The 26,811-nt window shown below is 50.7% G+C and overlaps 11 protein-coding genes across 11 annotated transcripts; 3 read left to right on the forward strand and 8 right to left on the reverse strand.

The window, feature by feature from the left end:
* Nucleotides 1-347: 347 nt before the first annotated feature.
* On the reverse strand, nucleotides 348-954 carry COCSADRAFT_277068 (uncharacterized protein). Its single transcript, XM_007698136.1, has one exon. It carries the CDS (start codon nucleotides 719-721, stop codon nucleotides 404-406), a length of 318 nt encoding a protein of 105 aa, XP_007696326.1. The 5' UTR covers nucleotides 722-954; the 3' UTR covers nucleotides 348-403.
* Nucleotides 955-1,513: 559 nt separating this feature from the next.
* COCSADRAFT_80960 (uncharacterized protein) lies at nucleotides 1,514-2,497 on the reverse strand (the record flags this gene model as incomplete). Its single annotated transcript, XM_007698137.1, has 2 exons — nucleotides 1,514-1,888; nucleotides 1,949-2,497. 2 exons carry the CDS (start codon nucleotides 2,495-2,497, stop codon nucleotides 1,514-1,516), a joined length of 924 nt encoding a protein of 307 aa, XP_007696327.1.
* Nucleotides 2,498-2,868: 371 nt separating this feature from the next.
* Nucleotides 2,869-4,624, reverse strand: COCSADRAFT_33682 (carbohydrate-binding module family 1 protein). Its single transcript, XM_007697412.1, has 3 exons — nucleotides 4,236-4,624; nucleotides 3,878-4,183; nucleotides 2,869-3,821 (listed from the first exon to the last, which is right to left on the reverse strand). Exons 1-3 carry the CDS (start codon nucleotides 4,470-4,472, stop codon nucleotides 3,312-3,314), a joined length of 1,053 nt encoding a protein of 350 aa, XP_007695602.1. The 5' UTR covers nucleotides 4,473-4,624; the 3' UTR covers nucleotides 2,869-3,311.
* Nucleotides 4,625-10,240: 5,616 nt separating this feature from the next.
* On the forward strand, nucleotides 10,241-11,546 carry COCSADRAFT_277091 (glycoside hydrolase family 12 protein). The gene is made up of 3 exons (XM_007698138.1): nucleotides 10,241-10,969; nucleotides 11,044-11,264; nucleotides 11,351-11,546. The coding sequence occupies exons 1-3, from the start codon at nucleotides 10,551-10,553 to the stop codon at nucleotides 11,428-11,430; spliced, it is 720 nt and encodes a 239-aa protein (XP_007696328.1). The 5' UTR covers nucleotides 10,241-10,550; the 3' UTR covers nucleotides 11,431-11,546.
* Nucleotides 11,547-12,680: 1,134 nt separating this feature from the next.
* On the forward strand, nucleotides 12,681-13,711 carry COCSADRAFT_350550 (uncharacterized protein). Its single transcript, XM_007698139.1, has one exon. The coding sequence runs from the start codon at nucleotides 12,985-12,987 to the stop codon at nucleotides 13,564-13,566; it is 582 nt and encodes a 193-aa protein (XP_007696329.1). The 5' UTR covers nucleotides 12,681-12,984; the 3' UTR covers nucleotides 13,567-13,711.
* On the reverse strand, nucleotides 13,712-14,123 carry COCSADRAFT_277107 (uncharacterized protein). The gene has a single exon (XM_007698140.1). It carries the CDS (start codon nucleotides 14,014-14,016, stop codon nucleotides 13,774-13,776), a length of 243 nt encoding a protein of 80 aa, XP_007696330.1. The 5' UTR covers nucleotides 14,017-14,123; the 3' UTR covers nucleotides 13,712-13,773.
* A 58-nt stretch (nucleotides 14,124-14,181) lies between these two features.
* COCSADRAFT_135033 (uncharacterized protein) lies at nucleotides 14,182-16,045 on the reverse strand (the record flags this gene model as incomplete). Its single annotated transcript, XM_007698141.1, has 8 exons — nucleotides 15,751-16,045; nucleotides 15,613-15,689; nucleotides 15,521-15,560; nucleotides 15,401-15,470; nucleotides 15,294-15,353; nucleotides 14,902-15,244; nucleotides 14,586-14,851; nucleotides 14,182-14,538 (listed from the first exon to the last, which is right to left on the reverse strand). Exons 1-8 carry the CDS (start codon nucleotides 15,909-15,911, stop codon nucleotides 14,182-14,184), a joined length of 1,374 nt encoding a protein of 457 aa, XP_007696331.1. The 5' UTR covers nucleotides 15,912-16,045.
* A 321-nt stretch (nucleotides 16,046-16,366) lies between these two features.
* COCSADRAFT_135035 (uncharacterized protein) lies at nucleotides 16,367-19,939 on the reverse strand. Its single transcript, XM_007698142.1, has 4 exons — nucleotides 19,777-19,939; nucleotides 18,780-19,697; nucleotides 18,421-18,734; nucleotides 16,367-18,367 (listed from the first exon to the last, which is right to left on the reverse strand). Exons 1-4 carry the CDS (start codon nucleotides 19,822-19,824, stop codon nucleotides 16,657-16,659), a joined length of 2,991 nt encoding a protein of 996 aa, XP_007696332.1. The 5' UTR covers nucleotides 19,825-19,939; the 3' UTR covers nucleotides 16,367-16,656.
* Nucleotides 19,940-20,307: 368 nt separating this feature from the next.
* On the forward strand, nucleotides 20,308-21,848 carry COCSADRAFT_135037 (uncharacterized protein). Its single transcript, XM_007698143.1, has 3 exons — nucleotides 20,308-20,593; nucleotides 20,656-21,206; nucleotides 21,275-21,848. Exons 1-3 carry the CDS (start codon nucleotides 20,490-20,492, stop codon nucleotides 21,634-21,636), a joined length of 1,017 nt encoding a protein of 338 aa, XP_007696333.1. The 5' UTR covers nucleotides 20,308-20,489; the 3' UTR covers nucleotides 21,637-21,848.
* Nucleotides 21,849-22,969: 1,121 nt separating this feature from the next.
* COCSADRAFT_79109 (uncharacterized protein) lies at nucleotides 22,970-23,458 on the reverse strand (the record flags this gene model as incomplete). The annotated part of the gene is made up of 2 exons (XM_007698144.1): nucleotides 22,970-23,141; nucleotides 23,199-23,458. Coding segments are annotated over 2 exons (432 nt in total), but the record flags the coding sequence as incomplete, so codon positions are not given.
* Nucleotides 23,459-24,462: 1,004 nt separating this feature from the next.
* On the reverse strand, nucleotides 24,463-26,755 carry COCSADRAFT_178585 (glycoside hydrolase family 47 protein). Its single transcript, XM_007698145.1, has 2 exons — nucleotides 24,934-26,755; nucleotides 24,463-24,847 (listed from the first exon to the last, which is right to left on the reverse strand). The coding sequence occupies exons 1-2, from the start codon at nucleotides 26,650-26,652 to the stop codon at nucleotides 24,719-24,721; spliced, it is 1,848 nt and encodes a 615-aa protein (XP_007696335.1). The 5' UTR covers nucleotides 26,653-26,755; the 3' UTR covers nucleotides 24,463-24,718.
* Between the last annotated feature and the right edge of the window lie 56 nt (nucleotides 26,756-26,811).

A 26,811-nucleotide genomic window follows, 5' to 3' on the forward strand; every position in this document is an offset into this window, starting at 1 on the left:
CTGGCTCTATGCGACGGGGGCGGCTGCTTACCGGCCCGGGAATAAGAGCTGTCTAAGGTCAGGCGATGAGTGAGAGCCGCAGCTCTCAGCCACAGCGCGCAACCCCTCGCAGATATCTCAGCACGCTACCGCTACCAAACGCCGCTAAAGTCGCACGGCCGGCTTGTCGCGTTTTGACGATGTTGTCGCCAGCGCGGAGAAACTGCCGAGATTCACACTCCTTACGTTAAGTCGACTCTCTAAGTGTGCAGTCTTGATCTTTGCCATCTTAGCTTTCTTTCTAGCCTACTGAACTATATAGAATTTTATGCTGTCGCGAACAAACAAGGGTGTATCAGAGGAGAGTCGATAAACAGCACTGACAGAATGAGCGATAGCATAGTCAACAACACGCTTTTCAGCGTCAGAGGGTGATATACTGGAAGAGCAAGAGCTGTAAAATAGATACGCATTGTGTTTGTCTATTTTTGAGTACGTTACACGCAACCCGAGCATCCGGAAGAAAAGGTGTCCCGTCACACCGTGCGTCCCGGAACGGAGGGACGGACGTTACAGTATCAGTACAGTGCACAACCCGGAAAAAAGGAGTCGCAGGGAACCACCAAACCCCAATATTTCCAAACCCTCCCGGCAATTTAGCCAGCATCAACTGGGGAAATGGCCAAACCGTGGTTGTCCAGCACAGTCTAGCACAGCACATCACTTTATGCACAAACTGCATATATCACTCGAAGCCAACTCAACACAAGTGTGGAAATGACGTCTCGCTTCCCAGCCATTAGTATACTTGGCCCCTCCTCCACCGCTAGGTGTAAAGTCAATAAACTCTTGTTCGTTAGTCGTGGGGAAAAGGAGGGAGGGGGTCCCGAAGTACGGTATATCCCGAGCCGGAGGTGTTTGCGTTCGCCCGGCCAACTAAAATAAACTTCTTTGGCAAACAAGCAGAAAAAGAAAAAGAAGCGTCGGTAGATCAAAGCAAACGAAGAAAAAGAAAAGAAAAAGTTAAACTTCAATCAAGTGTGCCTCATGAGAAAAGTTTCAAAGGATATATAATAATGAATTCAGATAATTGTATACAAGTGTGTAAAAAATTCTAAAGTTATCGGCGCATTTCTAGTTTGACTGAGCGCTCGTGGTATCAAATGCAAATGCAATAATAATAACAAAAAAACATAACGCCCGTCTATCATGCAAAATAGTAGAAAGAAAAAAAGTGGGAGGGCGGAGTTACCCCTCTCTTCCACCCTCCGGGGTCCGGAGGAAACCTCTCTCTGTGCCCATGGAGGTTTGGAAAACAAAGGAAAAGGAAGGGAAGAAAACAAAGTTGTAGGGCTAGCTGATCCGAACGATTAGCTAAAGTTAATGAATGTAAGCGGAAGCCTAGTGGCTCGACCGGAAAAGAACGAGAGACGGTAGTTCCGAACACAGCCACAGAAAGAGAGGGTGTGCTGGGTGCTTTTTTTTCCATCGGAATACCGCTCGCATGACTGACCAGCAAACAAAAGCATGACGTCTAAGCAACGCATTTCTGCATGACTTGGCCATGTTCTGCATGGGTATGCACCGAGCGGACGCTGAGTGGTGCAACGTGTCCCGCCGCACGTTCTAACTCCTCTACAGCAGCAGCTTGCTGGTTGAGCAGGTTCAGATACGTCTGCCAGCCGATTGCCACGACACCGCCGAAGATGCTGCGGTACTGGATGGGCACGTAGGTGAAGCTAAAGGCCGTTACTGCGGGCCAGATTTTGCAGCTATTCCACCAGCTGGTTGGCACCGTGTTGCGGATGCGCTCGATGATTTCGGGAAAGGTGCCGCCGGAGAGGAGGGTTTGCATGCCGAAGAAGTAGGAATTGAATAGTGGGGTGAAGAATGCTTGGTTTATGAAGACCTGGGCGTGTTGTTAGTATTGTTGCAAGCGCATGCGCTCTAGGAAGAGACTGCAACGTACTTTGATAGTAAGAGAGAGCGTCTTGGACCGGTAGTTGAAGCTGTTGGACAACCACAGAAACCACCTGTATGATGGGATGGCGCTCAGTCCTCCAATGCAAAGAGCTCGCATGGTGCGGGTCCAGTCACGATCGTCGCTCCATTGCTGCACCCAGCCCTTCTCGTCGGCCTCGTCAGCCGCCTCCTGCTGCTGGGCAGAGGGCTCAGGCTGAGTGATGCTCTGGGCAACACAGTCGCCGATGAAATAGATAATGAGCGACGACACCAATTGGGTCATGTATGGCCTCCGTTGCTGCACGCGACCATATGCCCGAAAAGGTTCAACAATAGGATCGAGCCACAGCCAGCTGGGCCCGGGAATGGTTCGCGCAGTGGCAGCGGCGCCCTGGGCTCCGTCTGAGCCGGTGCTGTTGTAGCGGCGAGAGGTGTTGGACAGGTGAATTCGTAGACGGGCGCGCTCAAAGTTGGATGTGTTTGTCGTGTTGCGAGAAGGGGCATTAGGGATGCGCCTCAGGCCGACGCGGACCCAGGCGCAAGAAGGGGCGACCATGATGGCAGTGTTGATAGAATGTGCGTAGTTTCGAGCGGACGGAAGCAAAAGGAGCGAGTTATGAGCGAGTGGAAGACATGATGTGCTGTGGCTGCTGGGGGGTATTATGAGCTGTCAGGTACGTATGGATGCATGTGTGGGTGTAGGTCTGGATGGACGCTTCCCCGAGTGTCGGCGCAACAAATGTTGGGGACGCACGCCGGGGGCGCGCGGATAACCTCGGCTTAGTCACGCGCACGCCATCGCATCCACTTGATGCCCCAGTCGGGTCTAGACTGCCCTCCATCAACTCCTAACACCGACAACGGCCTCAGACTGAGGCATGTTTATGCTACGCTTCTCGTTGCACCCACAGCCTGCACCCACAGCCTTGCAACACGGCCTCACTCTCTCGCTCTCCGATGGCCCCTCATGTCATTGCCGGGTTGGCCGGTCAGCTTAGATCTGAGACGTAGCTCTTCACGCGTGGCACCTGGGGCTTCTAGACACGTAGCCCCCTGGCCACTGACGAGCTTCTTGGTCCTTACACAGCAGAGGTGGGTACACTAACATGACGAGGTCCATGTCGGAAAAGGGCACAGGCATTGAACCGAAGAGGCATTTTCATCCAATTCGTCGTGAAATTTACATATGTACATGAGAATCGAAAACCAGCGGTGCGCAAGCCCGGCCCTACGCGGCCGAGCCCACTTGACACTTGACACCACCAGCAAATAGAAACAAACTTCTACAAGCCAAACTTCTCCACAAATACCGCCCACCGATACTACCCGTCCCTCTGGACTCGCCCAACATGGTCATCCACCATGCCAATTTACATACATTGGTGGTAGTAGTCGTTTTGCTTGACGCACGAGGTGCCTGAAACGCAGGCAGTTGCGCCCGTGTAGCCCTGACCACCGCACTGGTGCCACTTCTGAGCCTCAGCACCACCGGTAGCGGGAGCAGCAGCAGGAGCAGAGGCAGCGGGAGCAGCAGGAGCGGGAGCAGCAGGCTCATCAGCAGGCTCTGCAGTATCGTCAGTGCACTCCTCGGGTTCCTCAGCAGCGGGAGCCTCACTGGAAGGTGCCTCAGTAGAGGGAGCACCGGTAGCGGGAGATGGAGAGGCAGCAGGAGCACCGGCAGCAGGAGCGGGAGCGGGAGCAGCATCAGCAGCAGTGGCAGTACCGGCACCGCTCCAGAGCTTGGGACCAGGGTTGGGGTAGTTCTGGAATGAGCCGTAGATGTTGAACAAGACACCAGGGTTAGTAGCGGTGACGTAGCCTGGGATCGAGACACCGGCAGGAAGAGAGCCACTGGCGGATCCGCCAACCTTGACATGAATCTGCAACCTCAAGTCAGCGTCTGTTACTAAGCACGTCATGCAACTCGGCAACTTACACATCCCATGTAGAATTGGGCACCCGAAGGCCTGTTACCCTCGTGGAGAGCAATAATCTCGGGACGGATGATGTAGTCTCCGGCAGCAACGTTGGGCATCTTGAATGTGTGCTGTCCCTTCTTTCCGTTGTACGCACCATCGCGGAGCTTGGTGACAGCCCACGACTTGCCGTCCCATCCATCCTCGGCAATCTTGGTCCACGACATGGAAGAGCCAGCCTTCGACATGTAGACGTTGATTGGTCCCTTATGAGATCCATCAATGATTTGGTCGCCGGCTCCGGGACCGTTGTGGAACCATTGGACCTAGTCATGTCAGCACGTCTTCAATCCGAAACTCCGGCACACAAATACTTACAGCGACTTCATCACCAGGGTTGATAGAGATGGACTTGGACGCCTTGATGTTGGCTACGTTGCACTCCATCGCCTTGGATGTAACATCGGTGACGGGAGAGTTGTTGGGGGGCGTGTCAATGTATCCACCCTGAGAGTTGCCGTAGCCTAGGTCCTTGTTGTTGACGGAAACACCCCAGATGGTGCAGTGGGCGCTGGCAGCACCGGCGAAAGCGAGAGCAGAGATGAAGGACTTCATTTTGAGTGAGGATATGGGCGGTTGATTGATGAATTGGTCGAGTGTAGAACCTGTCTTGTGAAAGAGTGGCTATTCAAAGCAGAAGTCGAAAAGAATGAACAAGTCAAAGACCGAATCTAATATGTAGAATGAATAGAAGTTGAGCGTCAAGCGTGCCCTTTCATCTCTGGGGTGGACAGCTACTTCTTATACTATTCAGTTGTTTTCCTACACAAGCGTACGGGTCCAGAGATCAGTCATGTCGCTTGGAAATTATTGATTACTTCGCTTGTCTGCCTAGAAAAGACAACAGGGACGAGGCGGCTAATGCAAATGCTATTGCGGGTGACAGCCATCTAGCGCTAATACGAGTCGCAGTCCGCCGTTTGGACTGTCTATGGGCCATGGGGGAATCGTTAACGGTGCAGATGAAACCAAGACCTCCTCCGTCTGGGCGGAACGCGTCTAGTGCACAATGTTTCGATCGCCCTTGTTCGCCTTAGGATGGATTGCTCGAGGTGCAAAAATTTTTACGTCCTGTGTTCTCGAACATGTGGGCATGAATCATGCGTGCAAATATCATTGTTGCCGTTGATCAAACAACGGCTCTATCGAGGGCTGTGGTATGTGGGCGCCTTGTGTACTTGTTTTTTTTATGTACGTCAATATCTCTTGTGCGCATTAACAACGTCGTTGGCATCCACTACTTTTGACACGGAGGCTCACACGGAGTCTTGGTGGTGGCGGCCTGGAAAAAGCGATGGGGCAACGGTGGATGTTCCAGACATCATCATCTCGGGCTTGGGAGGCAGGTGTCATGTTGTATTGGCGCCAAACATACTTTCTGAATCGCTGTTGTGGTAATTCGCCGTGCCGTAGGCACTGACAGACGGTGCACGTCGAAGGAGAGAGGGTAGGTCGAGTGAAGGGCGCAGTGCACAGGCAACATTGCCAAGCCTACTCCGTCGTTTGTGCTTATGTACTTGTGTGTTTAGTAGTTAGAGCCAGTCAAATCAGGTACATGCTACTATGTGTCGTCATGGTCTATCGAAAAAAACGCGGTAGGGCCCGCTGGGATAATCTCAACTTGACAATCCCAAGTTGGATTGCTTCTCCACAGCTCGGTAGCTTGGCAGTAACTAGTCTAACCCAAAAGGTGTATTCCCGCCAAAACTAAGTATTGCCATTCGCCAACTCGACGACATGTGTTTCATATAGACGTTTGGCCACTTCGACCGAATTGTTGCCAGGGCTGTGCTCACAACAGTGAGTTTGCTTGAAACGTGCTGCTTCTTGGCAGCTTCTTTGCATTATCTTCTTATGTCTTGGTTTTAATCTAAATATATATATTCACTATACACTGTAGTTTCATGCGCCTGGGAACTTGTTTTGATGATGCAAATGTGCATATGTGTAAAAGTGGCTGCTCAAGTCTAAGATTCAGAAGAAGCGCGTACCCGTCCGCAGGTCAACGAAAATTGGTCCCGTTCGTGTCTATCTAGAAGGCCGTTTATGTACCTAGGTACCCTCTCAAATTACCATGAACCCAAGGACTTGTTGAGGCGTTCTTAGTCGACACCTAGAACAATTCCTGATACGAACCCCTCGAGTAACTAGTCAGAGGGCCTGCAAGATCACCTCGCCAATCACTAAAATGCAGTCCCAATAGCGCGTATCCGGCACTACTATTCCGTCTGAGTAAACTTGCCATCACCATTCGGTCACACCTGTAACCATAATCTAGCCGGATTTTTTGATATCCGTGGCTGGCACTTTCCGTAGTGTGGAGATGAGCTTTGAATTTCTTTTTTTTTGCTGTGTAATACCGCTTCCGCGCCTCCCGGTTCTTCTATTTGAAGTTCCCACTCCTTCCAAAGTCTTCCGAGATGTTTCATGGTGTTTCAAACCCGCGGAATACGCTAGTACACGTACTCCTATCGCGTACCTTTTTTAATAATCCGGCCGATGTGGCTCAGGTCTTCCAACTGCTTTGGGAAGACTCGGTCTAAATGATCTTTCCGTAACTGTCGACTTGCATCTCTTGGAGAAAACTGACACCGACAAACAGTCCGCCGTGATTCAGTCTTTCACGTATATATATACGCGGTTGCTACCTTCAAGCGTCGGTCAGACCTCAATGGGGCTCACTCCAGAAGACTACACAAGCGGTATCTTGCCTTTCATTGTCTTATAAGTCTACTGTGACATAAAAAATCGTCCTATTTCTTATACACGCATTGGAAGCCCAGAGTAAACTTTAGGCTGAGTTTATGCTCTAACAACGAACGACACAGGAGTGTCAATAGCTTATTGCATGTCTTGATTGATTCAATATCAGACAATATTATTGTTGAGAAGGCAGATCAATAGCGAGTAATTTTCATAAAGTGCCAACACGCCTTATACCTACGTATGATGGACGCTATGAGAACACTGCCAAGCTCGTCTTTCGGAATTATCAAAAGAGGTTGTCTAAATTGACAGTCGTTTGATATGACCAGACTAACAGCTTCTTTTCTATCAAATGTCTCATGTGTCCAGTCTAATTTTCGACCTGCTGAACACAAGCTCAATATGCAAGGACACAGGTGAACTACCCAAACAGAAAATATCTCATGGCTGAAGGGTTTGGCTTGGATCGACAGAAGAGGGTCACGTTCAAACAACCGCGATGAATAAAAGGGGTAGTTGTTAATCCCCATTCATTGCAGAAAAGTCTCATGAAAAAAGGCTGGCTAGTCTAGCATTTGTTGATTTGATAAAGCTTTAAACCTAATACAGGGTATTTGCAAAAGGCTATCATAACTGAGAGACAGGCATAGAACCTACAGTAATGGCTAGAGACTAGGTTAACGACCACAGACATGCAACTCAGACTTCAAGTATACTAGATGCGATAAAAGATATTTATGCTAATGTAAAAATATCTGCAATCCTCAACAAAATGACCCAAAACAACTGCCCTGATGTACAGGGGACAGCACAACCCAACGCCAGTATTGAACACTCACTGTGCTGTGCATGATGACGGTAGGGCCTACATTCAACAAGCCGGTATTTCTTCAGGCTGATACACCGGTACCTATCCCGAGCACTCACCAAAAAAATCCCGACAGGCGCCCATTATCACAAATGGTACAACAGTACCTGGAGATATGATGTGTTCAACATGAAGACAAACAATGCCGGCGGACAACCGACCTTGCCACGAAGAACTTAGGCGCAAAGTTACTGTCGCCAAGATAGACTCATCCCATGTCCCCATTGCGACCCTGGACGGGATACAAAGATATATCACGCCAGTCAACTGCAAGAACCCCAAAGTGTACACACAGGCCACCTAAGCGCCTGGGATCATATACTATAGCCAGACCACGGTACATGTATGTAAAGCTGTTGGTACCGGGAATAGCACCGTAGCCGTTCCGCGGTCAGGTCATGTTGAGGATAGGGGCAAAAGTGTTGAGAGGGTATTGTTTAGCTAAGGGCCAAGGATAGGTTATTGGAAGCGATAGTATTGTATATGAGGGGCGGCTTTGAGGTAAGGGTTCTTGATTGGTTGTAAGTCGGGAAACGGGGAAGATACAGAGATGCTAGGTTGAATATGATGATGTGACATAAATACAAACAGCTTCCTCCTAAGTTCCCTGGCATCAGTTGAGTGTCTTGACTGGATGTCGGGCACCAAGGTGCATCTCATAAGGGTCAGACCATGGGACATGGAAGCCCTGCAACCCAGAAGAAACTCTGTGTGCTGACAGTCGCCTGATTGTTCTTCGAATGCCACCATTTCATCTAGACACGTCGAAATGTTAGCTCCCTACAAATCCTACAGTTCGGACAAGAAGGATGACTCTCGGACATAGATTGACATCTTGTTTATCTGAGTGCGCATGAGCAAAATTGTGGAAACGACGTCACGTTCGTATCGCGGAAAGCTTGGCCTCAATAGAAGAAGTGGTGCGCGCTTAATATCATGGCAACCCATCTCGGCTAGTTCCCACTAGGCTACCTCAGATTGAAGCATCTCGTGTCAGACGGGCCGTGATGAACGTTGCCCAGATGCAATTCGTGGATACGAATGATACGATTTCGGTTCGCCAGTCTTGCGTAGAGGCTACCCAACATTGGAACAGTGGTTTGTTGCTGCTGCGCCTTGAGATATAGCCATAAGTATCATTCCCAGCGACTTGAGCTCAATAGCACGAGAAGAGAGTGATCCCATCTGCCTGGCTACAACTCTGGCGAAATCGCATGGACTGCAAGTATCTTCATATATCAATACAGAAGACGTCGAATTAAGATTGTCAGTCGCAATCAACGGGTCAAGTATACGTGCAGGGTTGAAATGCTCAAAAAAGCTTGGTCCAATCAGTAAGACCGAAAGGAAATAAAAACCGTTGCGAATACGAAGCCATAGAGTGGGTCAAGACAAGTCAGTAGTAGCTCTAGCCAACTCTCCCTCTACACCTTCACCAAGCGAGTCTAGATTGGCGTAAACATGTTTCAACGCACAAGAGTGGGCCAACTGTTCGGGATTGAGATCACTTTACCGTCCCACCAAATAAGGCGCGACTACCGAACCCTGTGAAGAGAGAAGATTTCTAAATTCAAAAGCTTGGGAGAGCTTGTGATATTGATAAAATCATTCATTATACGCGATGTGCTCAATGTCCCTTTGCGAACAAGGGTTATTTCATGGAGGGCTGGCATGCGGAGAAACTAATGTAGACATCGGTGTTCAACAATCATTTAAGAGGCTGTAAATGAAACACACCCCAGCATACCAGGGTTGCAGAGTTGTACTTGGAGACTGGAACTTCTTTCGGGCGGTTACGATACTCATTTCGGCACCAATGCGTTAGTAGAGCGGAATTTTTCCTGCGGTCGAAGAATGGCATTCACAACGTAATTACCACGGCAGCGAAAAAAAAGACCGTGTGGAGGCACATTGTCAGATGATGCAACGCGGGTGAGAGTGAGCTGGGGTTGTGCTGACCCCCGCACCAAACCCCGGGCCGTTGCCTTGGCGGATGCGACATCAGAGCGAGCTTTCCGAGAGCTTGTAAACTACCTTTACAGTGCAGGAGATACTCAAAGAATTAATGGCGTTGGCACTCTATATCTTGTTCGATATTAAGGTACGTAGGGGTTCCTGCATCGACGTGCGGCCAATCCCGCACCCCCGTTGCGCCTAGAGGGATCAGTTTCATCTATTTTGCTAGGTCCTCGTGACAATGCTCTCCCCACTCTTGCGTCCATGGCATATCAGATAGGATCAGTTCACATATGGCTTTGCTTTCAACTACCAGGGCTCTGCATCTGTGCTGTCCTCTTGCTTACCCTCCAATACTCCCAAGAGAGAGCTACTGCTCTGAAGGGTATTCCAGTCCGATCCGTCGTCTTCCACCGCGACTGAGAAACAGGAAAACCGGGAACGGTTCCGGTCCTTGGAACATTGAACAGCCAGGGACATGACTCTAGAAGCTTGAAAAACAGCTAGACGTGAAGAGCAGATCGTCCCCGGCCCACGTGTGTGGTACTGGAATCATGCCGAAATAGGAAAAACATGGAAACCATCATGTAAGCACGGTCGTAGAATTGTGGGGTATGTTTCTGGAACTTGAGCGCATTTAGAACAACGCCCGGTAGTCGGGAGAACACGACGGCAGATATCCAGGATATTACCTGTTGTTTCCCAGGCCGCTGTTCGTGCGGAGACGAATTCGCCGATGCAGGTAATACAAGTGGGTTAGCGACGCGACGTATGATTGGCCATTCATATTAAATTCTCCGTCCAGGACCTGCTCACATGAGTAATTGGTCCCCCATGAGGCTGGGGATAGAACTTGTTCGAGTGGTCGCTTCTGGAGACGCCGTCGGAATCTAGGGAAGCATCGCGACTGATGGAGGACTGAATTATATGAGGACCCACTGAAGTTTTCCCCACCGTCTAAAGTCATGATCCTAGACCATGTGGAGTGGTGAAGGCAACTATAGACAAGTACAAAAGGTCGAGGATACGCACAGGGAAAACAGCACGCATCACAACAGACAATCTTTCCAAGCCAATCAACCGTCGACCACAAACCGCCCACCATGAAGGTTGTATCGTTCATTCTCAGTGCTCTGGCCTCCCTCACGGCCGCTCAGCAAGCCACCCTCTGCAAGGACTTCGAGTACTACTCCAGCAACGGCTACGAGCTCAACAACAACATCTGGGGCCGCAGCTCAGCCACCTCTGGATCTCAATGCACCTATGTCAACAGCGTGAGCCAGACTGGCGCCAAGTGGACCTCCAACTGGCAGTGGCAGGGTGGCCGTGACAATGTCAAGAGTTACGTCTACTCTGGCCGTCAAATCACCAAGAAGCCCGTCAGCCAGTACAACAACCTCGAGACTGAGGCCTACTGGGTCTACGACACCAACAACATCCGTTGCAATGTTGCCTACGATCTCTTCACCTCTGCCAACGTTAACCACCCCACCAGCAGCGGTGACTACGAGCTCATGGTCTGGTACGTCTTGCATCATTTATTTACATTCCTAAAATCCCGACTGTTACATATACTAACGTTTGGGACAATTATAGGCTCGGCAGGTACGATGTGTACCCCATTGGATCCTCGCAAGGGATGGTCAACGTCGCCGGCCGCCAATGGGAACTCTTCTACGGCCTCAACGGCAACATGAAGGTCTACAGCTTCGTTACTCCTTCGGGCCCCATCTACAACTTCAAGGCCAGCATGAAGGACTTCTTCCAGTACCTCGCCAACAACAAGGGTTTCCCTATTACCAGCCAGAACCTCATTAGTAAGTCTCTCTCTCTCTCTCTTTTTTAATCTAAAGTGACGAGTTGGTGGTGATGATGATGCAGAATATGCTAACAGCCATGATAGCCTACCAGTTCGGTACCGAGGCTTTCACCGGTGGCCCCGCCAAGTTCACCGTCAACCAGTGGTCCGCCAACGCTTATTAAATCAGAGAGAAATGCAACTGGGCTTTTCCCGCACGGAAATTCGCCCTTTTGGGTTTAAAATAAATCTTCTGATCGAGATAACACGCACAAACACAAAACAACTAAACAAAGTTTATACAAGCGCTAACGATGGAAACGGTGTACATATTCGAGATGCCTTGCGGTTGTTGTTTTTCCAACTTTTTTTTTTAGCTGTATATACCTAGCCTTACTTTCTCCAAAAACCCTCAATTAACAAAGTCCGATGATTGCGCAACGTTTCTCTCCCTCACCTATCCCTACCATGACTGTTGTTGTACCACAACAAACACCGTTGACCTTGTTTCCCCCCCCCCCCCCTTCCCTCCCTTCCCCCCTTTCCCAGCCCCCCCATCCGCCACACACATAATAAACCTCCGACCTTCCCACAGCCTATTCTACTCTTTAAGTATGCGCGACGACACCACTTCCCATTCGCCACACACGCACCCCAGCCCGTAAATCTCGCTTATCTCGCCCCCCTACCCCCCCCAGTAAGAGGGCATGGCAGCCCCGCTATTGGCTCCCACCACCGCGACGCACGGGTACGTGCGTCCGACGCTACGAGTGCCGACGAGCGAGCTTGCGAGGTGCCGGGTTGGCGGGCTGGCGTGTTTCTATGGATGAGCCAGTTAATGGGCTGAAGTGGTATGCGGATCTTGGATTTGCTGGGCGAGAAAGACATTGAGAGGGAGGATGTGTTTCAAGTGTCCGTAGGCCCCCCCCCTTTTTTGAGTCGGTTGTTTGACTGTTTTGGGGATGGGGGATGGAAGGGCTGTAGGTAGGTTGGCTTGGGGGAAGGGGGGTTGATTGGGGGAGTTGCGTAGTTGACTGCGGTGGGTAGGATGTTTGTAGACGGGAAGGAAAGGAAAGGAAAGGAAAGGAGAGGGTAGGGATGTGTTGTGTGGTATTTACGAGTGTAGATGTGAACACTTTTTGTTTTTACATTGCTAAATACCCATTTCTATCACTTTTTCACTATTCCTCTTTCCTTTCCCCTTGTTCCTGTTTTCTCTCTTTCTAGAATAGACCTAGACGGCACGTCACTCCCTTGCATTTGGCATCTAAACGAGATTCTTTCCTCTTTTGTTTTTTATTCCGTCATTCTTCAGCACCTCGTGGTTTTCTCTGCTTGTCTCTCACGCGGACGGGGCACATGAAGGAGTTGCGACAACAGGTGACCGTGAGGAAACTGGGCTAACAACAAGACGTCATTCGCAACTTTTTTTTTTACACTTGTACTATTATTTGTACGACAAAAACGGCTCTCGGATACATTCTTCTTCTACTATTCGGCAAAACAAACGATTTCGGACTGCAAAGGACAACTCGGCTAGCTGCGCTTTGCTTGTAACACGTTCCACGGGCGCGACTTAACAAAACACCATTTCCCGACTCCAACCACCTCGCTGGCACAATTATATTCTCGAATCTCGACTTGGACCAGAAGGGAAAGAAGGGAAGAACCCAACAACTCGCACCACCATCATCACCTTCCACTATCGAATCCCGAACTCAATCCATACACCACCAAACATGCTCTTCCTACCAACCCTCCTCCTTACATCCACCACCACAACCACCCTCGCCTCCCCCCTACCCTTCTCTAACTCCTGCACACCCAACAACCTCCTCCAGAACCCCTCCTTCGAATCCAACCCCTCAGACCTAACCCCCTGGCTCTCCCTAGCCACAGGCTCCTTCTCCTCGCGCACCCTCTCACGCGACAACCCGGGAGGCCACAACAGCGCAACCGCATACATCGCCTCATGTAATAGCAGCGCGGATATCTTGTCTACACTTACGCTGTCGCAGTCGTATATTGAGGTGGCGGGTGGAAAGACGGTGGAGTGTTATGCGTGGGTTAGAAGGGGAGAGGCGGGGAAAGGAAGAGCGAGGGTGGAGGTTTTTCTTGATGGGGGGAGTTGTGGGGGTGTGGTTGAGGTTGGGGAGGGACAGGAGGAGTGGGTGAAGGTTGGGGGGAAGGTAGTTGTGCAGGATGTGGGGGCGGGTGGTGTGGGACATACGGTTGCGGTTACGGTGCAGGGGTATGGGGCTGAGGGGGATGGGGGTTGGAGTGTTGCGATTGATGATGTCGGGGTTGTTGTTGGATGTTGATGTTGTTTGTTGTCAGAAGAACTTGGAATATGGATATCAGGGACGGGACCATTGGAGAAGAGAGAAAGGAGTACGGCGCTAAGGATACGGAGGCCAAGTGATACTAATCAAATAGTAATAGACACCAGCACATGGTATACAAACCATGCTAATAGATATTTCTTATACCCTTCACTAGGATTCCAATTTCCATCTGAAACCTTGCCATCAGCATAACTCCATAAATCTTGTAAGCGATTGTTGCGTGTGGACTTGAATGTTGCTTTGGATTTCTTTTTTTTCTTTTTTCAAAATCAGCATCCCCAAGTGAAAGGGTATGAAGACAGTAAAGCCTATTTTAGGCAGGCAGTCTAGAAATCTATTCGTAAATAATCGTGACAAAAAGACACATGATTGCGAGGCCCCCTTGGTAAGTATAGAATAGATGTGTAACGCCATCAACAAAGCCATGCTCCTCTCTAACCAACAAAGAGCGTTCCCAGTATGTGAGGTAATATCTCAAACGAGGGTGGCATGTTTCGTACGCGATCGTGTTGGACGAGGTAGCGGACGTGGTATTCAAAGTCTAGTTCGCGCCCGTCATCCGCAAATGCAAATTGGTGTAGAGAGTAGCGCCTAGAAAGCACCATATTCTTGATTTGGCGGCAGGTCATAATTTTCCTCATGGAGACCTTTGAGCGCCTCCTCACCATCTTTGGTAAGGTCCGGCTTGCCGACAGGCGTGACGGCTCCGGTGAAGAATCGCGGCTGCCACTCCTTGTCGGCTGCCTTGCGCTCCGCAGCCTTTTGCCGTTGCTTCTCTTCAATCTCGGTCTTCAGGGTGGTAGCCATGTTATATTGCCTGCCTACTATGGCGTTTGTGACACCCTCCCAGAATTTGAGAGACTCGTTGGGAAGTTGCTTCTCGATTGGCGGTACAACCTTGGCGACGGGGTCGAGTGGGTTAAGGTCGATGATGAGGTTCTTCTCCTGCTCAAGTGTTAAGAGCTGGCAGCCAAATCCCTATTCAATGTACTTACGGAGACCTTGGAAAAGGGCTTGCTCCCGAGAGTGTAGTAAACCTTGTCTTGCCAGCTGCCCTCTATCCGGCCAAGAACGTCTTTGTCTGAAACATCCTTGATCTTTGTTATGGTGTCGTTATTTGGGTCATACTTGAAGATGACTCCCATGACCTTATTTTGGGACCGGCCGAGCCAGCCTTCTTCCTGGTACTCTAGGATGACCTTCAATCCAGTCTTTGGGCAGGTGATGAAGCAGCTGTCAGCGACGGAGACGTTCAAGGAGCCTGTTCGTCCGGTCAGTCGGTCGGTGCCAATTCTAGCAGCGAGCACATACCTCGTAGGATACCTCCCAGGTAAGCCGCTGGATGGGTGAGTTGGTATTCCTCGTTGTCGCGGTTCTTTAAAGTGATGAAGATTCCCAAGTTGTGAGCCCCAGCTGCAACACGCACGCTCGTACCAGTAAACTTTGCGCTTATCTGATCATATCCTCGTGCACTAATTCCCTTTTCTGGGCAATCGACGTAGAAAGCTGAAACCGGGGGGTGATGTGATGTCTGTTCGGTAAGGTAGGAGACCGTCACCTTCTTGCCACTGCCTTTGGTGCTACTGGCAGCGCTCGTGGGAGCCGAGTTGGGTGTCTTGAGCGTGGGATGCGTGTCTTCGATTTTCCAGTTACACTGCAAGGGTTAGCAAGCGGCTTTATCCGAAGCTATTCCAGCCACATACCCTGAAGAACTCGCCCAAGGTAGAGTTGTAGGGCTTGCATGGCTTGCCCTTGACGTATTTCTGCGCCAGTGTCAGCTATGTCGTCGGGATTTGTAGGTGCATCATACCAGGTCCTTGGTGAACCAGAAGCGCAGGCATCCCAGCATGCGGCCGAGATCGTCATCTGAGTCTCCGATGCTGCACGAGTCAGTGGTTTCTCCTGATGGGAGCATGCAAGCTGCACTGACCTGATGAATGTGTCGGGTCTGTCCAAGTAGTGCCAGTACTCTGTTATTCCATCAGATCATGTGTATCGCGGCCAGGTATCTAGTCTACATACCCAAGTTGGGTCGGGGCTCGAGGAGTTGTGCGGGAAGAGAGAATCGGACAGCAGCGAGGTCAGAGACACCAATAAACCTACAAGCAGCACACAGTCAGTCTTCTGAGGGAGCACAGCGACTAAGCGGTGTAACGTTACCTCCTCAATATGCCCAAAAACGTCTTGAACTTGGAGCTATCATCGGGAGCCTTTTCGGCGGCGGCGTTTGAAGGAGTAGGCGCTCGGGAATTGTCGCCAGAGTTGAGGGTAGACGCTGGTGCCGAGGCCGACTGGGCCTTCTCAGGGGCGAGGTCCGCCATGGCAGTTTGGCGTATATATGTATATGCGGTCGTCAAGATGAGTGGTGTCGGGTGGTGATAGAGGCCAGAGGTATATTGCGGAGAAGGGTCGGGATGTGGTTGGGGTTTTGGTGTTGAGGCGGTGCGCTTTTGCAATGTTCTTAGTGTTAGCGCGCGCGCGCGGAGGAACTGACTGACGTAGCGCAGCCGATAGCCTTGAACCTTGCTGCAGCGGGGTAGGGGCCTAGCCACCCGTGGAGAAGACGCTACTTGCCCTTGGTGCACTACACTTGCACCCTCACCCTCACACTCTCTCTACACACTCGTGCGCATACAAACATACACAGTACAACACACATCAATACCATCGTGCTCGCATACATACACGGCCTGAACAAGCGCTTTGGTCACACGGTTGCCGGTCCGCTTTGCAGCGCTTGGCGCGCCGTTATCGTCCATCATGCGGTCTGCGGCAAGACGAAACATGCAATAGGGTCATGCACTGTCAGATCGTGCACCCCTTGATTGGATCTACACTCGCCGCCCACCGCCCCCTACCATGTTTCACCGCACTGTGGCGTCTTCAGAGTTCCATGAGGCGTGTGAGAGCTCGCTACACATGTTTCCCACCCATATCCCCTACTCTTCAAGTGATAACGTATCCTGACCTTCAACCTGCCCACATGGGGCTAATGTCTGACCAAAGCGATCGGCAATGCAGACGGTCATCCATCCACTAGCACCAAGCGCCCTCGCAAAAGTTCCATCAGTCGTCCCAGTCTCGCCAAACCCCAATTTCACACGCCTGGGGAGTGTTGACATACATCTCCACGTCGTACCACTCCTCCACTGGTCCGCTAGGGCCCGATAACCTGTCCAACACAAGCCACACATCCCCCTGCCTACAGTCCATCGGGTCAATGTCGACGCTCTCGGACCGAACCGTGGCTGAGTCTGCATACTCCCCCTGTTCGCTAGCAATGATGATTCTGCGCTCTGGACCCCGTCCCAGTTCAACACTCAGCCGCAGCGGGCTGCGCGCTAGCTTGCCCAGATCCATCGCCCGAGGGCTCGTTGCCTTCAAGAACCGCGCAATGATTGTGTATGATGCCAGCCGATGCAGACGAAGTGGTGCAGCCACCTTGTGTACATGTGCACCAAAACACGCTGGAGCAAGCTTCATCGAGAGCAGCCCTGCTCCGTCCCGCGCTATCGGCGTCAACCCTACCTGACTGCTACTGTCTACTCGCAGTGTATAGTCCCCAGTCAGTCCCGCTTCAAATAGCGAACAGATGATGGTATAGTATCCCGGCTGAACATCCTTGATCTCGGCAAAAACACATCCACTGCGGTGGTTGCCCGAGTCTGCAAGCACATCCCGGCTTTGTAGTCGATACAACCTCTTCCCGTGTCCAAACGCAAGTTTGACGTGTAAAGGATGTTCGTGATTTGTACTCGTCAGTAAAATCGCTAGTGAGCCGCGTTCGCGCACATGGAGTGAATATTGAGGATTGTCAAAGTAGTTGGGCGAGTCTGTTCCGCCGCCTGCCGTCTGTCTTGTCCAGGCTCCGGTTTGAATCTCTTGCAACGGAAGTCGTTGTGTCGCTGGCTCAAGTGTCATGGGTGTATTGGCAAATGCTGACAGAGAAAATGTGTATTTGGACCGAGGCAAATCGTCCTGGTCAATCACCACCGTGTACGTCGTGTTAGCATCCATGTCGCTACGGAGGAGACATTGAGGCGTCGTCACGTAGTCGCTCGATTCCAGATACGTGTCCTTGACATAAATCCGCTCTCCATGTCCAGTACAGATATAGATGCTCATGTAACCCTTTGGCGCCTCTCCGCTGCCGCCAAATTGAGTGTCGTGACGAACACTGCCATCATTAAATACGTCCGACTCTTCTTTTGTGGTTTCTTGTGCATCGCGGAAATGACGGCTCACTAGGAGCCAGACGGGGCCGGCACCTTTGGACGTAAAGGCAAATTGTGGATTGTTGACTATGCATCCGGCTGGTGCTGACGCATTGATGTCCCACTCGAAATGGATATCTTGACGATAACGAAAAAGTCCGGGATTCCAGTTGAGATATAGACTCTCAAAATGCTGTATAACCTGCTCGAGCCCTATCCAGAACGTTGTTGGGTGAGGTCGATCTTGTGTCGGAACGCTGTCCCTGTGATAAACCTCTACACTGGTACTGGGCTCTCCAGCAGTAGAGTTGTCCATGGCAGCTACTGCAGATGGACGAGGCCCACGCCAACCCTTGCCTTCGATCCATGGATTCTTGACGAGCAACAGCCGGTCGTGGTCCGTCTCCTTCATGTCGAGTATGGCATAGCTGTGTTGGCCCTCGAGTCCAAATTCGCGCTCTTGCTTAGTTGACATTTTGCCTGTGCCTGCAGTGACCAAAACGTCTCCATACATGAAAGCGTTGTAGATGCGTTTCCATAACTGGTCAGGGACTGTGTCCGTCCTGTAAATCAGTTAGCGTGCCTCAAAGCAAGTCCAAGAATATATGTAGCATACTCTTGTAAAAAGACTTGTTCCGGAATCCAGCCAGTCATTGCCCATAGGTCACCGCATGAGTTACTGCCAGGGAAATCGTAACCGCCACGGACTTTGAGATAGGCCTTCTCGAGTAATGCTGGCCACAACAAAGCTGGGTTGCGGCGGTCGATGACGTGGAGTACTCGGTGAGTTTTTGAAACTGGCAGTCGGTCGTCGATGACAACTTTCCTCCAACAACCGTTGAAGTTAAGTCGCACAACATATTTGCCATTTGACGATGACACTGGTTTTCCACGCTGTTTATCAAATGGGTATAGCTTGTTGGTGAGAATCTGTAATGGTCAATACCAAACCTGCCCTGGGTCTAGAAGACGGACCTGTTCATGCCCACGCTCTGAACGAGCAATACCAGCACATAGACTTGTGACCACCGAACAATCTGAAGCCGCATCCTGTACGAGATCCAGAGGTTTCGAACTGGACATTAAAGGCCCGATGCTCGCTGTGCTATTGGAAGCTAGTGAAGGCGGTGGTACGGCTTCTTTGGCCCGCAGCCAGTCCAGGAAGAATTGCTGTTGGTATGGAGAAAGACTAAGATCACCCATATCGATGAAGTCGCCGTCTCCATGACGTGAAGCGAACTCGTCCGCGGATGGCTCCTTGGTCCAGGGCGGAAATTTGAAGCCATTGACCATGGAGGCCTTTAGCAAGATGATTTCCTCCCTCTTAGAGGGTTGCCTGCTTGATACCGGCTCGCGCAACCTATATATTTGGGGATGGGAAGCTGCCGCTCGTGAGGGAGAAGCTTCACTCACATTGGGTAATGTCGAGTGAGAGAGTATGCTGGCAGGACAGGGTTGCGAGGACGACTTTAGACTTGGGTTAATTGCACTGTCAACATCAAAGGCGTTACTGGATTTGATATTGGGGCTATTTTGATACGACGTATCGGGCCTTGAGGCAGAAGAAAGGCCATGACGGGAAGAACTTGACTGTGTAGTAGTGTCTTGGGAAGCCGATGATGGATCTGCTGCTACTGCAACTTGCGTGACCCACTGGCCAATATGGTGGCTTTTGGAGTCATTCGACTGTGGCTTCGCAGATTGTGTCCACGTTCCAGTCTTCTTGATGCGGTCGGCAACATTCATGATTTCGCCACATTGTGCTTTGAGCAGTTTCTTCTCATCCTGGTTTGACGACAACTTGAGCGCTTTCATGAGTTTCTCAGCAGCGCTAATGGCCAAAGTGAGAGCCTCATCTTTGGTAGCAGCCGTATCCAGTTGAGAGCGGTAGTTCTAGAGAGCCGCACATCAGTAAGTGGCGCCGTTCAAGGGTCACTGTTATAGTGGGAGGACTGGCTGCGATGTCACATACGCTTGCAGCAGCTTTGCAAGCCTCGAGCTGAGTGGCCCGGTCTGCCATGATGAAAAGCACAAAACGGAGCAAGGGAGCAGGGATTTGATCAATACGGCACGGAGAATACGAGGCTACCTGTAGTGAGTCATGCCGATAAAGTCACCGGGGGTTGATGTCAGAGGTAAGCCAGAAACGGTGATGGTGTTGTGGTGTTGTTGCTCGGAGAGTTACAAGGTTTAGCGCGACGCACGCTCCTGCCCAAACAAAGTCGCGACTGCCATGTGAGCCAGACATGAACAATTGGGGGCAGGCAGGAGACGATTTCTTTTTTCTCTTTCTCAACCTCTAAAACCATTCACTTTTTTTTACACTGTTCTAGTTATAGCGTCTGGACTTATCAACCCCAGGTCCAATACGAGGCTACGCTGCAGACGCCTCTAGTGTGTCGTCATACTTGGGCCCGAGACTGAACCTCGGCCTCTGGGACCTCGGGAGAGGTCAGCCATGCCTGCGACCGCGCTATCGCGTTGCGGAGCGTCACAATCGTCCCTTGCCCACTTTTTCTACACCTTCGATGCTGCCATCTTGAATCTTCATTTGGCTGCTCTGCCATGAGATAACTGCAACTACACTTCAACAACACCGCCACTTCCCATAGCCGATTGCGTCCTCTGTTCATCAGCGCAGTGCTCGAGCCGTCTCTCCGATAATCGCTTCCCGCAACCGCTACCATGGGCGGACAGTCCAAAGTAGAGACCCTACCGCCATGGGGTAATGCTGTTGCTGGCGCAGCTGGCGCAGTCATTGCAAACACTCTTGTCTACCCATTGGATTTGTGCGTATCTCTGCCAACGTGCCCTCTTGCTGTCTTGAGGCACACGCTAACGCATTCCCCAGGATCAAGACGCGGTTACAAGTTCAGGTCAAGCGCTCTCCGACAGCAGACGCCACCAATCCTGCTGATGACGAGCACTACGATAGTGCGCTCGATGCGATACGAAAAGTTTTCGCCCGGGAGGGCTTGTCTGGTCTGTATGCCGGCATGGGAGGTGCGCTGCTCGGCGTAGCCTCCACAAACTTTGCCTACTTTTACTGGTACACGATTGTCCGCACTCTCTACATGTCCAACCGAGCACTGCAAACGTCGCCCGGTACTGCTGTCGAGCTTTCGCTAGGAGCCGTTGCCGGCGCCCTCGCCCAGCTGTTTACTATCCCCGTTGCGGTAGTGACAACGAGGCAGCAGACCATGAGCAAGTCAGAGCGCAAGGGCATGATTGCCACTGCCATGGATGTAGTCAACGGTGAAGACGGTTGGACCGGTCTCTGGCGAGGATTGAGGGCGAGTTTGGTTCTGGTCATCAACCCCTCCATCACATATGGTGCCTATCAACGGCTGCGCGAGGTCTTGTACCCAGGAAAGAAGAACCTGAAGCCCATGGAGGCCTTCCGTAAGTTATGCTAAGCCCTAGGCTTCTGTTTCTATGCAGAGTGAACAGAGAAAACTAACACGAAACAGTCCTCGGCTCGCTTTCCAAGATGCTCGCAACAATCGCAACACAACCCCTCATTGTCGCAAAAGTCGGCCTGCAGTCAAAACCACCGCCATCTAGGAACGGCAAGCCCTTCAAGTCCTTTACAGAAGTCATGCAATATATCATCGAGCACGAAGGCGCCATGGCGCTATTCAAGGGCATAGGACCACAGATTCTCAAGGGCCTGCTCGTCCAAGGTTTCCTCATGATGACCAAGGAGCGCATCGAGCTTTCGTTTATTCTGCTTTTCCGCTACTTCAGACAGGTGCGCGCCCAGAAGCTGCAGAAACTGGCAAATTTGGCTGCCGAGAAGGCGGGTCAGGCAGCTCCTGTGCTTGTCAAATAAAGAGAGAGGGAATGCTCTTCATGTCCGTTGTTGAGAGGGTTATGCAATCATTTCAGGTGTATATATACCCTGGTTTGGCTCTAGTCTTTTTTTATATCTTAAATCTGCCGCGTTGCGCTGGCGTTTAGATTTGTTATTTGAGCATATTACGGATTTATATATTGTTAGCGGAATAGATCCAACAAACATCTTCTCTTTGGAGATTCACGTGCTTGAACATTCGCTCTGTAAACATGGTTTATGAATAGATGCATATGCGACTAGCATTCTCAACAGCGTAGACATGAAAGAAGCTCAGATTCAACACCAAAGTGCGTCCCTAAGTGGAGAGATACACCATGTAGCGAGACAGGTTGGCAGTTTCGGAGCTTCGGTACCTTGTCGCGCAATATGACTATATACTCTACAGAAAATAGAAGAGGAGAAAAAGAAGGCAACGTATGCATTGCTCGACAGCCTTGCGAGCTGACGGAACAGTGTTGCGAGCTGCGTGGACGCCCCTCGACTGATATATATCCACCTTCAATAGATTTCTGAGCAACGGTACTTGTTGATATAGCCCCAGGATCTTCCTCCGCAACATTGGGGACCACCACTCGCAATCGTTGCAGTTCAACTCCCAACAATCTTCGTTTCCGTCGCAGGGATAATCATCGCAAGCTCTCTTTTTCCAGCAAAAGATTTCCTTGGCTTGGATGTCTGCGGCTTTGGTACATATGGCTGGATGAAGTCTGGAACAGCTAGCAGCTGTTTCTTGGAGGTAACGGTCGTGCCGTGCTGGAGCTTATTGTTTGGCTGTAGCTATCTATACTGTACTACGGCGAGAGCCAAACCCCGCCTTCAAGGGCGTATGGGATTCTGGTCAACTAACTTGTGGACTGCTATATCGATCCTTCATGTCAAGGGCTACGTCGCAATGTATTAACCGGCCTATAAGAATGTTCGAACAAGCCTTGGTATCTTGGTCCGTTCATTGTAATAACCATCAACACAGTGGGACGCGGTATCGAGAATCATGTAGATTCGATATCAGTCTATCTTGTTAGCAGCCCGGCTCGCTTCGTTCAAAAGATCTTAACACGAGTAGAGAGCTACTGATATTAAGAGGTTGATAGATATATCCACTGAAGCAGACGTCGTGCAAACGGTGAGATAAGTTGTCAATGCATGTTTAGAGCTTCTGTGCATACTGTCAACTGAGCCTGTACGAGATTCTACTATTGAAATACACTCTTACGTTTGATTACGCCGCATACGACCAACCCTTGTTTACTTGACCGCCATGAGTGAACAATGATGTAAGCACTGCAGGGCAAAATAGGTACAGATTGCTTCAACGCGGACCAATATCAAAATTGTTGGGCATGCCTCCACAAGCTGGCCTCGCTGCGTTACTACTTCCTTCGCCTTGTCGTACTTTGTCATTGTACCTATGGATTTCTTCAGTGCGCTCGTTCTTACTACCCCGGGATTCAATTACGCCCGGTGGGGTATGCAGCCAATGCCTACTGAGTTAGTCAGACAATAATTGCAACCATATATTTTATCTGTGAATTATTAACCCTTGTGGAACAGATGTTCCGTCGACTCCTCGAAAGCGGTCTTCTACCTCTTGGCTCCACTCCATCCTATAGTCAAGGTATGCCTTAAGCAGTCCTAGTGATAGAGGCTTGGCGTCGTACACTACGATTGGAGTAGGCTCGTCGAGTGATGCGGGTAGGAAGTAGAGGATTCGTAGAACTCCATCCTTACAGAGGCAGGTGAAACACTTCTCATCCGCTGGCCTCTTCATAGATTTGACCAGGGAATTGATCAGGTCCCGAGTCTGCCTGCATGAATTCGCAGGTGCGCTCTCAACAGAAGGATCAGCATCGCTTACTTGCAAGGCTGATTCCTGTGCGTACTGTTGGTTCGATGGTGGCTGCTTATTGTCTCCGTGCCGCAAGTCTGCAGAATCATACGCTATGGGGTTGGACACAGTTGATTCCTTGCTCGTATAAGAATAAATGTGACGAGGTCGAGTCCAAGTGGATACTTGGAGGTAGGTAATGGCTGGTGAAGGAGTATTGGATAGGGACTGGATTCGTCATTTATTTATATTATTCCAGTCATGTGGCTTACTTCCTGATACCTTGACAACGTCATAAGACTTCAGCTTCCCGTGTCTGGCCACCCGCGGCATTTGCGACTATTGTAGATTACTACTAACTTAGGCAGCCTATCGTGGATCTGTATAACTGAACTTTGCAATAGGTCATATGATATTGACTACACAGACACGCCTGTCACGCGATGATGCTGACCTGGTAGCAGTGGACCTTCGTCGCTGAACTGGAAGCCGATTATGCTTGCCACTGTACTGCTCAGAAAGGGCACTAAGATTAACGCAGAGAGTGGACGCTGCGGCAACGCACTACAGGCAGCTTTAGCTAAAGGCCATGAGCAGGTGGTTAAAATACTGCTCAATGCCAGAAAGGGATGATCATCGCGAGGCGATGGTTACGTGACTTGGCCTCCCGCTAAGAGCTTTGCATCCCGCCTAAGCATGCGAATCCAGGGAGGGCAGGACTAGAATCAATGGGGATTTACGTTAGCGTGGCATACAGGACTGGCGTCGCGCCGTATTCTTTCCAATACAATATATCATGCTTGCTTCTTAACCCTCCGAATGCCTTGAGAAGTAGTCAACACCGTGAACGAATAAGGGTTAGCAGTCGCTAGAGACTCCTAATGAGACGGCGTTGACGACGGTAGCCAAAAGCCTGGACAATACCACAGCAATTCGTCTTAGAGGTAAAGTTAATCCAAAGTATAATAGCTAAAGAACCATTATGTATCAGCTATGTCTCGAACAAGTTTGTGAGGAAACATCTCCGAGTGGTCCGAATCATGAACCTTGTTTCGCTATACAGTGTTTTCTCTTCACCTAGGGACGCACTTCATCCATTATCTTTGTGTACTACACAGGGGTGTACCATCTTTTTTCTTCCTAAAGTAAATGCCAAGAATCCCCCATACCCCATACCCTTTCTATATTATACAACCCGGAAGAAAGAAAAAGGAAGAAATCCAGGATATATCTCTAAGCCTTTGGTTTCGGTACTCTAAACGGATGCGCCTCGGTATTAAAAACCCAGTCATCAAGACTAACAACGCTGGGCTCACTGAACGTGAGATAGAAATATTTCAGCGTCTCCGCCATCCAGAAGCTCTGTTTTATCATCGTTAGCCCAAAACGCCAATAGCGCTCGCAAAGCAGAGCAATTGAAAGGGTGAGGAAAGGAGGTGCCAACATACCTCCATACTATCCTCCCTAGGCGGCTGTGGCGCCGAAACATCCACCAGCGCCGAATTCCCAATATCCGTATCCGTAGACTTTAAAATCGCATTCCACATATCCCACGCCGCAGCTTGCCACTGCTGCTCACCCGTAACGCGATACATGATGAACACGCTTTCGATGGCCTCAGGGCGGAGGATATAGCGGCGGTCCTCGATAGATGTGAAACCTGGTGGAAGACGCAAGTTCGCAATGTTCTTCAGTGGATCCTGCTCTTTTTCGGAGGCAGAGGTGCGAGCCATGATACCTTGTTGCCATGCGGATTCGTCCCAGGAGCAAGTGGTGGAGGAGGCGCAGGGGAGGAGATGCGATACTTCTGGCATGATGCCTGCGGGGGATGCGCGGTAGGCCCATACACAGGTGTCGGTCAGCTTGCGAGCGGTTTGTAGGTGTGTTTCGTTTGAGAAGAGGCGGCCGCCGAGGGCGAACATGCCGCCGGTGTAGCAGGCGAGGTGCTGGAGAACGGGGTCAAGGTGGGGGGTTGAGTCTTCGGAGACGGAGACGAAGCCTGAGGCGAGCATGTTGTAGTCTTCTGGGTTTGAGGGGCGGAATAGGATGTGTTTGGAGGCGGTGTCCATGGCGCTTTCGTACATTTTGTGGTAGGTGGTATCGAGGCCGCCGAGGAGCATATATTCTTTGGCCAGATACTCGTACGCGGAGTCGGCCATGCTGCCAAGGGTGAAACTGATGTCTTGGGTGAAATCGGCATTTCGTGCATTTACCATCAGTGGCCACATGCCTGGGAGTTTTGTTTTGCTCTGTTGGGCTTCTAGAAGCTGGGATATTCTTGCTACTGCATCGTACCATTTTGGGTCGCCTGTCAATTGCGAGAGGCGCGTAAACTCCATGGTCATACTTCCAATTTCCGCAAGGAGGACCTGTCCGTCGGCTGCTTGGGGCTTGCCCTCACCCCCAGCGCGAAACTGCCATCGCGTAACGGGCATGTGGTTGGGTGTGTCGAAAGCATGGTACAACATTTCGCCCACCTCCTTTGCCTTTTTTAGCAACCGTTCGTCGCCGCTGAGTTCAAAGGCTGACAAGAGACCACCCAGGTGCCGGATGTTGGTCTCAAACACATTGACCGTTTCCAAATCCGTGTATCCAAAGTCGATTAGCTCAACGTCCTCGACGGCCGACGCGAACTCCTCTTCGAATCCCATAATGTATAGAGTATCGAGCGCGTCGATGAGTGTGGCGGCCCAGCCTCCAAAGTGGTCCGACACTCCCCCGCTTATGGGACGCACCTCATCGTGCATCCATGCATGGCTGCGATAGTTCTTCCAGCATTTGAAGAACTGCTTCTTGACTTCTTCTCTCCTCGTTTCGCGGATGTTCTTAGCTGTGGCGTCTTCGGCTCCGAATTTAAACTGGATCTTGGGTAGCGCTTTCGGTTCGCCGGCTGGTAGCGGAGTGAACGACTCGATGCGATTGTGGAACGGCACCTTGGCCCAATCAAACGACGGGAACTTTTTTGTCTTTTGCGGTTCATTTACGTGTGTGTGTTTCTCTGGATGTTGTTCATGCTTGTGCTCGTGCTCGTGGTTTTGCTCATGTTCGTGGTCGTTGACTATGACCGCGTTGTCTGGGTTCTCATAAGGTGTCTTGAGACAGTAAAGAAAGTAGATGAGACTAAAGCTCATGAGGACATAGAGCGTGTAGCGCCGCATCAGCGCCATTCTGTATTACGATTATCCACGACTCCCACTAGGCAAGGAGAAGGGAGGAATGAGAAGTGCGGAGAATGCGCAAGAAGCTGACTCCATCTTACATGGACGGATTGTGGGGGAAGCTAATGCTTGCCTCTGAAATGCAGTGTCCCTGCCAAGGTGGTACCC

The sequence above is a fragment of the Bipolaris sorokiniana genome, assembly GCF_000338995.1.
Source record: "Bipolaris sorokiniana ND90Pr unplaced genomic scaffold COCSAscaffold_2, whole genome shotgun sequence".
Classification (NCBI taxonomy): Eukaryota; Fungi; Ascomycota; class Dothideomycetes; order Pleosporales; family Pleosporaceae; genus Bipolaris; species Bipolaris sorokiniana.

Coding starts and splice junctions, on each gene's coding strand:
- COCSADRAFT_350550 (XM_007698139.1), top strand. CDS start 12,985: ATGCTCTTCCTACCAACCCTCCTCCTTACATCCACCACCACAACCACC.
- COCSADRAFT_277068 (XM_007698136.1), bottom strand. CDS start 721: ATGCAGTTTGTGCATAAAGTGATGTGCTGTGCTAGACTGTGCTGGACA.
- COCSADRAFT_277107 (XM_007698140.1), bottom strand. CDS start 14,016: ATGGCTTTGTTGATGGCGTTACACATCTATTCTATACTTACCAAGGGG.
- COCSADRAFT_135037 (XM_007698143.1), top strand. CDS start 20,490: ATGGGCGGACAGTCCAAAGTAGAGACCCTACCGCCATGGGGTAATGCT. Junction 20,594..20,655: donor CTTGTCTACCCATTGGATTT/GTGCGTATCTCT, acceptor CGCATTCCCCAG/GATCAAGACGCGGTTACAAG. Junction 21,207..21,274: donor GAAGCCCATGGAGGCCTTCC/GTAAGTTATGCT, acceptor AACACGAAACAG/TCCTCGGCTCGCTTTCCAAG.
- COCSADRAFT_277091 (XM_007698138.1), top strand. CDS start 10,551: ATGAAGGTTGTATCGTTCATTCTCAGTGCTCTGGCCTCCCTCACGGCC. Junction 10,970..11,043: donor GACTACGAGCTCATGGTCTG/GTACGTCTTGCA, acceptor GGACAATTATAG/GCTCGGCAGGTACGATGTGT. Junction 11,265..11,350: donor TACCAGCCAGAACCTCATTA/GTAAGTCTCTCT, acceptor CAGCCATGATAG/CCTACCAGTTCGGTACCGAG.
- COCSADRAFT_135035 (XM_007698142.1), bottom strand. CDS start 19,824: ATGGCAGACCGGGCCACTCAGCTCGAGGCTTGCAAAGCTGCTGCAAGC. Junction 19,698..19,776: donor CTTGCAAAGCTGCTGCAAGC/GTATGTGACATC, acceptor GCGGCTCTCTAG/AACTACCGCTCTCAACTGGA. Junction 18,735..18,779: donor CAGAGCGTGGGCATGAACAG/GTCCGTCTTCTA, acceptor TGACCATTACAG/ATTCTCACCAACAAGCTATA.
- COCSADRAFT_33682 (XM_007697412.1), bottom strand. CDS start 4,472: ATGAAGTCCTTCATCTCTGCTCTCGCTTTCGCCGGTGCTGCCAGCGCC. Junction 4,184..4,235: donor ACCCTGGTGATGAAGTCGCT/GTAAGTATTTGT, acceptor TGACATGACTAG/GTCCAATGGTTCCACAACGG. Junction 3,822..3,877: donor CCCAATTCTACATGGGATGT/GTAAGTTGCCGA, acceptor TTGAGGTTGCAG/ATTCATGTCAAGGTTGGCGG.
- COCSADRAFT_178585 (XM_007698145.1), bottom strand. CDS start 26,652: ATGGCGCTGATGCGGCGCTACACGCTCTATGTCCTCATGAGCTTTAGT. Junction 24,848..24,933: donor CTAGGGAGGATAGTATGGAG/GTATGTTGGCAC, acceptor ATGATAAAACAG/AGCTTCTGGATGGCGGAGAC.